This window comes from Liolophura sinensis, chromosome 6 (genome assembly GCF_032854445.1).
Source record: "Liolophura sinensis isolate JHLJ2023 chromosome 6, CUHK_Ljap_v2, whole genome shotgun sequence".
Lineage (NCBI taxonomy): Eukaryota > Metazoa > Mollusca > Polyplacophora > Chitonida > Chitonidae > Liolophura > Liolophura sinensis.
Genome location: NC_088300.1, coordinates 44,917,523 through 44,929,141, shown reverse-complemented (window position 1 = coordinate 44,929,141; position 11,619 = coordinate 44,917,523). Strand labels below are relative to the sequence as shown.

The 11,619-nt window shown below is 36.8% G+C and overlaps 1 protein-coding gene across 1 annotated transcript; it reads right to left on the bottom strand.

The window, feature by feature from the left end:
• Positions 1 to 2,628: 2,628 nt before the first annotated feature.
• LOC135468759 (tetraspanin-9-like) lies at positions 2,629 to 9,158 on the bottom strand. Its single transcript, XM_064747170.1, has 8 exons — positions 9,050 to 9,158; positions 8,443 to 8,557; positions 8,087 to 8,278; positions 7,602 to 7,676; positions 6,041 to 6,145; positions 4,985 to 5,125; positions 4,153 to 4,242; positions 2,629 to 3,776 (listed from the first exon to the last, which is right to left on the bottom strand). Exons 2-8 carry the CDS (start codon positions 8,500 to 8,502, stop codon positions 3,708 to 3,710), a joined length of 732 nt encoding a protein of 243 aa, XP_064603240.1. The 5' UTR covers positions 8,503 to 8,557; positions 9,050 to 9,158; the 3' UTR covers positions 2,629 to 3,707.
• Between the last annotated feature and the right edge of the window lie 2,461 nt (positions 9,159 to 11,619).

Genomic DNA, 11,619 nt, shown 5'->3' with positions numbered 1-11,619 from the left:
TAAAACATCAGAGCTATTTAAGAGCGGGTATACTTTGTTCACTTTTTCAGAGTTTATTATCATACAGGTGACGCAAACTGCTGCATGTATGTTTTAATATATGCAACTATCAAAATTTCATCAGATTTTCAAACTAGGCCTATAAGTATATTTTCTAAATGCTTGAAAACTAAATTTGTTGCACATATAGGCATATAAAGGCATATATATATATATATATATATATATATATATATATATATATATATATATATATATATATATATATATATATATATATATATATATATATATATATATATATATATATATATATAAATCAACTCCCGGTCGGTTGATTACACACGTGGTGAAGCACTGCATGGGAATTATAAACTTATTCCATTATTTACCCGTACATTGATACATGGGCACATTGATGTTTGAAAATGCGTGCATTGTTTTCATTGTTTTAACATTTGACTTTGATATTATATTGTTCTAACCCATATATCAAATTCATATATATGTACGATTTTTTTACATTTAGAATGAAGAATTCAAGGTAAACCATAACTGCACAAGTTATTCGTAGTTTCTTACATTTTTGACTGTCCTACAATATTCGTGCCAAAAATCCCTTTGTATCGCGACACTATAATGTGTTTCTTTTAACTTTCTATAATGGTCATCTCTGTGTAAAATCAGTCGCATTCAATTGCAAAACACTTACATGTTGGATATCCACACCATAGCAAAGAAAATGCAATGAGTACCTTTTCTTATCCATAAAAGGCTTGGCTTCGATATCAAGAACTCATTGACTCGAGTGACGCTGTGATGTTAGGATGTCTTCTGTCATTTCAGTGGATTATTCCGCTAAATAACGTGCGCATGCAACATAAATTTTGCATTAGACTAACAATATATTAATTATGTTGAATATGACACGTACAGTAATGTACCGGTATTTTATAAGAACAGAATACCTTAGCATCACTAAGACAACAGTAAGCTGTGTGTAGGCCTAATCAGTAATATAAGGCTTACATAAGCCACTTATATACGACATCTCTCGGCATTTGGGTTTGTTTGAGGAAACTGGGCACATCCTTGGGGAACCCGACAACTGGTTTGGTGGCACTTCCCTCTGAATAAGGTTGCGGTTTTACATCAGAAAGTTTTCAAATATAATTAGGGACCTAAAGACCTACCTGGTATTTAAGGAGGGTGCTGGATTTCATTTCGCCTCTGTCCGTTTTTGGCTGTTCTTCATCCTTTATACCTGACCATACGTCGTCGTATATAAATGAAATATCAGTGAGCATACCGCGTTGATACATGTAGTTCTACTCTTTGTGAAAAACCATTCCATAGGGTGTATAACTGTTCGAGATTGTGACAATCTGCGTATGCTATAGTGTAATTATATTATCATGTACGCTAATATAGTATGCCCCTGGGAAAATTTGTATAGTATTGGGGTGCGTGCGGCAATTGTAATGATTGCTTATTCATACTTCGATATTTACGGCCAATTTGATCGTCTCTGAAGAATCTATACGCTCATACTTAATAATTGCCAACTGAAAGCATAATGCACAGTGAGAAGTTCGATCGCGGTCTGAGTCATCATCGAAGATTCTGAAATTTCAGTTCTGAAGCACATCGTTTCGAAGGCTTTGAATATCAAAGAAATTGGAGTCGAGTAATTTTGTTCTTCAAGTACGAAACTAACATTTGCTTAAGTATATTCCATCTAAGAAGAGTTACTGCAATATTTTTAAAAAATCTGCATTAAACCTTCTCCGTATAACATCCGTAAATTTAAAAGAAAACGGTATTTAAATATACCGGCTGGTGTTCCTCAAAGATGCCTTATTAGGCCTACATTGTTAAACGTATTTATGCATTTGTTTGGTGTTTTACGCCATACTCAAGAATATTTCACCTATGTCTATACGACAGCAGCCAACATTCGGGCAGGGGGAAAACGGATAGAGCCCGTATAGGAAACCTGCGACCATCTGCATGCCGCTCGCAAACCTTGCCACGTACGACCGGACATGGGTGACACGGTTACTGCACGAGTCATTGTATTGCACCGTCACGTTACTGCCATGGAGGCCCACTAACACATTGGGAATACGAATGCTTTTCTTTATAGTAGGAAAGCCAGAATATACTCGTATATTGAACTGTGCACACATATACCTATGTTCTCCGCCACGGCAGATTTACAAGCATATTTTAATAGTGTTGGTTAGCGCGCCAGCACAGCGTAATGACCCAGGAGTCTCTCACCCATGTGGTCGCTGTGAGTTCAAGTCCGGCTCATGCTGGTTTCCTCTTCGGCCGTAAGTGGGAAGGTCTGCCAGCAACCTGCAGATGGTCGTGGCTTTCCCCCGGGCTCTGCCCGGTTTCCTCCCACCATAATGCTGGCCGCCATCGTATAAGTGAAATATTCTTGAGTACGGCGTAAAACACCAATCAAATAAATAAATAAATAAATATTTTAATAGTGGCTGCATGTATCACAAATGTTTTGTTCAGTGTTCAGATATGCTAGGAGTGAAAGATCCATATAACTACTTAAAACCAACAATAGGCCAACGCACATCTATAACAATTCAAACAGGGAGATGGAAATAAATGCTAGCTTTCACAAACTTTATTATTTGTACAAAAATGTTGAGGTTTTTCATAAACCTTCAATAACAGTATTTAACAAGCAACCGTACTATGTCTTAACATATGAATATCATTGTACAAGATGTAAATTAGTGTAGATAAAGGAAATACATTTAATTCAGGGGTGTTTGGCCATCTAAATAGCCATTAAGCGTACATATGTGTACATGTATTTACCATGGGAGGCAATAAAAAATGACCTGTACATCCTACATATATGTGATCAGACTATAATCTGATATTAAAAGCTTTGCTCGCTGTTGCGATCATATCAGTAAGGCAAAATTCATTACATACACATGTCTGACATATTTATGGTTTACACGGAACACTTGTTGTATGTATGTAGTCTATATGCATACATATATATATGAACAAAAACATTGCTATGGTTCAGGTTGTTCCTTGTTGTTGACATCTGCGGCTTCCTGTATAAAACCATGCATATTTCACATTAAATGGAAAATTTATACAGACATAACCATAAGACATGTTTAACGAAGTGCTGTAGGTTTTCACAAGCTCATGCCACAGAATTACTTAGAATGCAAGTTACCCTTTCGACCGGTTAGCTATTTTCAGCATTGTTGGTAAATTTTCTCAGGCTTTGTCAAGATTTGTCAAGTTTAGAAAAGATCTACACAAATCTAAAAGTAAAAAATAAAAAGAGATAAAGCTATCAGGTTTGCTTTAAATTTCACTTCTCCCATTTGCATAAAATCCGATCTGAAACATGCCACAATTTTAGCAGTAAAATATTTTTTTGCCATATTACATGTGCTGTACTTGCTGGGGCTTGTTTTGCACTGCATCTAGACACACACATGGTTGTCATGGTTGTCATGCTCTGTCTATAAGAAGTCTGCAAATTAAATTATTTTTTAAAAATACTTTTATTCATAGTATTTGCAATGTATAAAATTAAACGCCACCAATATACAACTCAGTAATCAGAGAAAGACTACATGAATTTCCAGTCTAATGATGGACACACACGTCTTGGTCAGAGGATCCTCCCTGCATTAGACAATGGGCAGTTACTCCAATAGTTTGTGGTCTGACCTGAGATGTTTGAGGTATAACAATGACGTGATCATGAGAGCAATCTGCAACATTAAAAAAATAATCAAGTTACATATCTGTTGTTCAGTTGGTATGTATTGTACATGTAACTAGAATATGAAAACAAAAACCCTTTTACAAGATAATACACCAAAATATAAATGACAAAGCAGAGATGGATAAAGTGAAAATACATGTACGATGGTAATAACATATATAGGAATATACTGTATTTATTTAAGTTATTTATTTATTGACAGTTATTTATTTATTTATTTGAATGTTCTTCATGCTGTACTCAAGAATTTTTTTTCTCAAACAGATAGTCAGTTTTACGTGTGGAGGCGTGCCAATCATAACCCACCTACCTTGGGCAAGTTACTGACCAACTTGACTGAACAAAAATGATTAAATATTCACCTGTAAGACACCTAGTGCTATGCCTGATGCTGCTATCATTATAATGCTGTCTTGGGCCAAAACCTTCTCCTCAAGCTTTGTGTAACATCCCTGGAAAATGACAGAATCTTATAATACTTGAAGTCCTACACTGAAATTTTGCCCCAAAAGTGCCAGATTAGGAGCAAACACAAGTCATAATATTTTCCTTTTTGTGCTATCTGTAGGATACCACCATACCTTTCAAGCAAATCTCAAAATTTCTTTCTAACATCAAGAGAACTCACAGATTCAAGGAAAAAGTGCAACATCATTATGGGAGAAATTTTATGTCATTCATTGCGGTAAATAATGAAATTATAATATTACATCATACATGTATATAAAATATTATATATTCTAAACTTCATATCCTTAGCTGAAGACAATCTCATAATATGAAGTCTATGAAGCATACAGTAATATTTAAAATTTCTTAATTATCAGTAGAAGATGGTTATTGACCTAGGAAATACGAGCAGTTAGATAACAGGTAGCTAATTTTTTAAATTTTTCTCTTGCTTTAGTAAAATGGTGGAATATAATCACTGCATGTATTTACTTCTAGGCTGGAGGCAATTACCTTTTTTTTTTCTATCGGTAGAAGTGTTAAATGGTTGTGAAGGGAGCTGGGGGTGGGGGGCCTCCAGTGAACTAGTGGTACAAACATGCATAGACTCAAAACGTAGATGTTTCTGGTTCAAATCTGGCTGGTTCAAATTTGGTCAACCTTTCATACTTAATTTTTAAACTCATAATTGTAACTGACAACTCCAGAAATGAAAACTATTTGGTTAGTAGTATCAAAACTTACCTCTTGCCATGATAACTGGCCCCCTGCCTGACCACACCCAACGTACTCCACCTGACAGCAGGAGTCGGGCACGGCATAGTAAAGCTGTGTGCTGGCGTAATTGTGCCAATCGCGATACTCGGTCACCCCACAGCAGCTTAACTGTTAACATTAGACATGTACATAGTTACAGCTGCAGTCTGCCCACATGCAATTATCAATTTCTTCATTAGTGATACCAACTTAACTTCAATTTCAAATGTGTAATATTTATGTATTGGTTTATCGTTAATTGCAATTATTAACTTCTTTGTGAGTTACCTGTATTTTACCTTATCAAGAATTTATTGATTGAAATCAAAGAAATGAAATAATACATATATTTCAATTTGTTCCAAATTTCTGTCATGTTAGACTGTGATGATGAAAATTGACTTATTTATTTACTTATTTACTTGTATTAAGCTGCACCCAAGGATATTTAACTTATTATGACAATGGTCAGCATCATGATGGTTAGATTTATTTATTTATTTGATTGGTGTTTTATGCTGTACTCAAGACGGCGGCCAGCATTATAGTAGGAGGAAACCAGGCAGAAGGCGGTGGATACCCACGACCATTCGCAGGTTGCTGCACCGTACTCAAGAATATTTCACGTATATGATGGCAGCCAGCACTATGATGGGAGGAAACCGGGCAGATCCTGGGTGAATCCCACACCCATCTGCAGGCTGCTAGCAGAACTTCTCACGTACGGCTGGGGGAGGTATGATGGTTAGAGGAAACCAGGCAGAGTCCACCGGGTGAAACCCACCACCATCTGCAGATTGATGGTAGACCTTTGCGTATGGAGCCGGACTTGAACTCACAGCAACCACAATGGTGAGAAGCTTTTGAGTCATTGTTCTGTAATAGCATGCTATATAACCACTCTGCCACAGAGGCAAAACAGCAAACTGGAAATATTAAACAACATGCCTATGTGGTAAATTATAGCGGCCATGTATATCTCAGGCCTAAAAATTATACACTGTTTTAAGTTTAAACACATGCTTAATTATTGGTGTAACCCACGTCTCTTTGCACATAGTCCCAGTACTCTCTCCTGGATGGATCTCTCAGAGTAGTCATGAAATCATTCTGCCATTCCAGTCTGTCAGCTGAAGAATCTCCATTTATCTACAACAACAAACATGGCATATAAAGAATGTGAATTAAAGAAAAGACAACAAAACAAAGGAAAACAAAAAATATAACGTGTCATTACAAAGGTGTGAAAACAGACCTAAATGGTTACATACATTATTTTCTGACATTCTTGGTATTGAAACTCTTAATAAAGAATTCTTACATGGGATGCGCCATGTTAGAATAACTGAAAAGATGTGTCACTTGCACCTCAAGCAATACGGCTAATAGGTAAAACAGAGTTTGGGTGAGACAGGTGGAAACAGACCTGTCATTATGCCTCACTGGACAAAACTAACAGCATGTAGGCACCTTTGATTTTCTAAATGCATTAAATTTTGCTTTCTATAAACAGCGATGTGTCCGTTATGCCACACCACAAACAAAACGTTATACAATTTCAACTTCCTGTAAGATACTTTATCAATGCATATATATACTCTCGATCTAGTGTTGCCTTTTCTTTTAAGTTGTACAGAGCCTACACTAAGTTTGAAGTCAGCTTGTTTGCTTTGGTTAAATTGCTATTGCCTTCTCCTACTGCCCTACTTCTCCTGCTGGTTGGGACAGTTGCGGTGACAGCACCACTGGTTATGTTGATGATTTTTGTATGTATGAATATATGTAGCTTCACTTTTCAAACTACATGATCTACTTTATCTTGTTTTATATATACTGATGTATTTTTTGATTGGTCTCCTACATGTTTTTTATATATTGTTTACTCTGTGAAGGCCTAGGGGGGGAAACAGTTTCATTATAAATAGACTCGGCTACCTTCAATAAATAAATTGAATTAAAATTATGCAGCTTTCAACATCAAATTGGCCAGATATAATTGCAAAGGTGAGAGTCACCTGCAGCCTTGATGAGGAAGAGTATTGATCTTTCCAGGTGACAATAATATTATTACAAAATGATACTACTGTGCCTCCAATAAGACAATGAACAGGACACCTTACCAAAACACAGCAGATTGACAATGGACAGATCATGTACTCAGTATATGTTAGGCTGAGTAAAGAACACGGATGTGCTAACAATGTACATCAATGTTGAAGTTTAGGCCTGACCAAGATTTGAACCCTTATCTTCTGCTTGAGGGACAGGTGTTCTAACCGTCTGGTCACCACAATACAGCACAAGTAGCACACATATTCATATTGTTCATTACTAAGCTGCCTGTCCAGTTTGATTTCTGAACCAATGCACAGAATCAGAGCACTAGTGAATTAATATACTGTAGAAAACACAAAAGCGATTCAGAACTAAATTGTCAAGGTCTTTTGTTGTACTTACAGTGTGTTGTCAATATACGTGTAGCATTTACATTACATGGATGGGAGTGTATAAAAAAGGCACCAAAAATACATTTACTACATTTACTACAGCTGTTTACAGGTATCAAATTGTTCTTAATTAGAAAACTTTCTACATGTTTTCTTACCCTGTTCCAGTAAATAACTGCAATGATTCCTGCAGCAATTTCCAGGCAGAAGATAACCAAGACAAGCACGAAGTACTGGAAAAAGGACATCATAATTAAATCAGTTAGGATGCACACACATATGCATAAATATTAAGTACATCCATCTTGGGTAATAAGAAAAATATTCCGTGTGGAGACCCTAAATGCAAGGAAATGACATTTGTAATAATATATATTTAGTTTGTGCATTTTATTTCTGAAGTACTGAAAACATAACACCATCATTAAATGAGTTTGGTTACAAATAACAACACATAATTGCAACTGGCATTACATCAGTTGAAATGATGTTTATTATTATATGCATTTGACGTGTGCTTTTCATTTCTGACAGTAAGTTGAACTTTGTGTACTATTTAGTTACTCTTATTAGTATTTTTATGGGGCTTCTTATCATCTCATATATTACAATAATGCTTTATGTGGTCTTTCGGCCTGCTTACCAGTAAGAGCATACACTGGTTTTTCATCCATATTCCCAGAAAGCCAATCGTGCCTGTAGTGAACACAATAATCCCAGCTGCTATGGCCAGAGACACAGCCACGCTGGCTTCATTTGAGGGTAATAAGTACAAATAGGCTTCCTTCCGCAGCTTGACATACACACCCAAAATGAAAATGATTACTCCCATCAACTGGAAATAAAGAAAATAACACATCAAATGACGAAAATGGGCTTCAACTACTGACGAGGGAAATCCAAGGTAATAATGGATTCTTTAAGCCATATAAACAATGTATTCTGTATTTACAATCAAAAACCTTTGCCTTCTTTGCACAGACACAGATATGATCTTACCCAAAAGATGCAGTTGAATATCAGGAAAATGAGTTTCGCTATGGATCCTTTGTACGCCATGGTGCAATGTTATTTTGTTGGGCTTCTGATGAATTATGTCAGGGATTCAGGATAGCTGTAAAAACCAAATGCAGAAAAACTAACAATGAACTTATGAAGTTCAAAATATCAATCACCAACAGAAATGCCAGAATTAATTTACTCAGTTTCATCCTTTAGAAAGTTTGCATTTTATTAACAAATTACATGTTATATTCTCATTACACCTGTCTGTATGAGTTTTAAATTACTGTACTGAAATTTAAATAAAATAAATACCATGCAGCGCCCTTCAATTTTACCCCATGTCTTGTCAATTGTAATATACATGTGCAACTGAGGCTGTATACGTATAACAGAAATAGAAAGAATTGTATACCGGGTATATTTATGAACGTTTATCAGAAGCTACAATGTATCTGCGTCTCGTTCTATGATATCTTACACCTATGTTGTTGTTGTTTTAATAACAACCCCTATGATTGTGCTCCGGCATATTTTCCCTATTATGATGCTATTTGTAAGCTATATAAAACATCTGTCTACATATATGTATTATTGGACTTACCAGTTTTTCGACGAAGCCTTCTAGTTTAGAGATAAACATTATCCATAGTTAAACTGATTGTAAAATTTTGTTCCGCCTAGACAGGTTGATCCTACCCGACTCCTACAACTATTGCTGTCTTACTATAAATAACCTCCGCAAAGTTGTCAAACCAGTTTTCGACCATGTGCTTGTGTTTACATCTTACCGGATGTAGGTGGCGTTGGTTTGTACGCCCGACCTGATTTCAGCGTGATAGAACGGTAAGAGAAATAGTGTCGATATTTATTCGAAACAGTTTCTGTTGAGGATTGAAAACAAAAACCGAAACAATATCTGGTGCGGTTTACTTATTATCTCATGCCGAGACAAAGATGAACTCACTTTCCGATGTCTTTACGTCTAAAATATACCTCTTCTTTTAAGACTGACGGAAACTGGACATCCAATAGGCTTCTTAATTTTAAGGATACATGAAAGGCTCCCTTAAACCTAGCCCTGGATGACAATTGTCGTACGGCCTCGTTAAGTCATGTCCAGGTTCTCTTTAGCTCGGTAGGATAAATTGTAAAATTTCGGAAACAGTCGATTGCTAACGTACTTCGGCCATCCAGCCACTCGTTTACAATGCTTAGTGTCCTAGGTCACCTGACTAAAAATCCGGAGATGTATGGTTTAAATACTGGTTTTAGGGTCACTTTCCTGGCGGATATCGTGGCCCATCAAATCAGTGTTTTATTTATTTTTTTTAAACACATGAATATTTTCGGTACATAATAGCAGTGCGTTGGTATACTATTTACATATATGTACATGAGTCAATTAGTGGGTTTAAACCTCTTTGTGGTAGCATGTGTATAGCTTATTGTATAGGTTCAAATGCTGCCAAAATCCCGAGATGTCGACCATTCCAAAGATAAATATTCATCCATTTTTATGGAAGTCCCCCTCTTGGCTTACTTTTCATTTACGAAATGGCCACCATCTACACTTCTACACAGGCAGCTGAATACGAAACGGCTGACCCTTACTGGCTTCATTTGTGGAGGTCAGTCATGCCAAACAAGGGCATGTGCTCTAGTTTGGTTCCCTGACGTACTATTTGTACCATCTAAAGTGAATGGGACTCACACCCAGATGGCGGCCATTTCTTAAATGAAAAGTCATCAGAGAGGGGGACTTCAATAAATATGGATAGATATTTACCTTTGGAATGATCAACATCTGAAGATTTTATCAATCACGTGCCCTCAGACCCAAAACATTGTAAAGGAGTGGCTGGATGGGCAAGGTACGTTAGTAACTGAAAGCTTTCCGAAATTTTACAAATCATCTCACCAGGCTAAAGGGGACCCAGCCATGACTACACGAGGCCCTACAAGGGTTGTCATGCAGGGCTACCTTAAACCGAAGTCTTCACATTAGAGTTGTAGATTATGGTTAAGTGGATCTTCAAATCCACCCTAAAACTGCACACTCAATTTGGTAGCCCAGTCATAAAGCGCCAATGAAATAATAAATTCTGATCTTTATATGATTCTGGTCTTTCAATCTGGTCATGTACTCCAGCCAGCCTGCTAGTACTTTAGTCAGGGTGAAGAACTCTGTTCCAACCTCGCTGTAATCATCTGATAAGTGACATCACAGCCTCTGCCGATTTTCAGGATTTGTACTTTAGTATCAGCAATGGACCATTGCTGCTACTATAATTCTTCAACCTTTTCACATGTTTGCCGTGTATTTATTCAAGCATATTTTGAAGGCATTATACTATCTTTACAGACAGATACAGTAATACTTTTTGTGAAGCACTGAAATTGGCCAATCAAACCAGTGTATTTTTTTTGTCCCCAAAATCAAAGTATAAGTGTGCATAATTTGCACTGAAAGCTGTTCTTTCATATGCGAAAAGGTTCAGGAATTAGTGTACTCATATCCTAGCAGGGCCTGGTAACTGGCATGTCAGTATGCATCTGATGCAATAGTACAGTGATTGAACGTTAAGATGCTGTTTTAAGACTGGTTTAAAAACTGAAAAGGGGCCTCCATGGCTCAGTTGGTTAGTGCGCTAGTGTAGTGTAATAACCCAGGAGCCTCTCACCAATGTGGGTGCTGTGAGTTCAAGCCCAGCTCGTGCTGGCTTCCTCTGTGGCTGTCAGTGGGAAGGTCTGACAGCAACCTGCGGATGGTTATGAGTTTCCCCGGGACTCTGCCCGGTTTCCTCCCACCATAATGCTGAGGTCATGTAAATGAAATATTCTTGAGTACAGCATAAAACACCTATCGAATATGCCCCACATGTTACCAACAGTGATAAATTTATAACGAAAAATAACAAAAACTGAAGGACGATGTGAATTGATACTCACACACAATAAGCTTTTTAAATCAGATGATTCTGTAAGCTGGATCAGAAGCTAGAGACCATGTGATCTAATTAGTAACAAATGGCGTGGGTGAAGAAAAACGTTCTCCCAGGGTTATTGCATAGGAAAATGCCTATTTTTAAATCGCTGTCAGTGATCTTGTATCTGTTGGATTTGAATAATTTTCAGCTTTCCATATAATCTGAGTATTTCTGCAGAGCTTTT

What these genes read in the sequence shown, in the direction of transcription:
- LOC135468759 (XM_064747170.1), bottom strand. Translation starts at nt 8,502, where the DNA reads ATGGCGTACAAAGGATCCATAGCGAAACTCATTTTCCTGATATTCAAC. An exon ending in ACCAGTGTATGCTCTTACTG is followed by an intron (nt 7,677 to 8,086) that starts GTAAGCAGGCCG and finishes TCCTTTTTCCAG; the next exon opens with TACTTCGTGCTTGTCTTGGT. An exon ending in TAGCACTAGGTGTCTTACAG is followed by an intron (nt 3,777 to 4,152) that starts GTGAATATTTAA and finishes TTAATGTTGCAG; the next exon opens with ATTGCTCTCATGATCACGTC.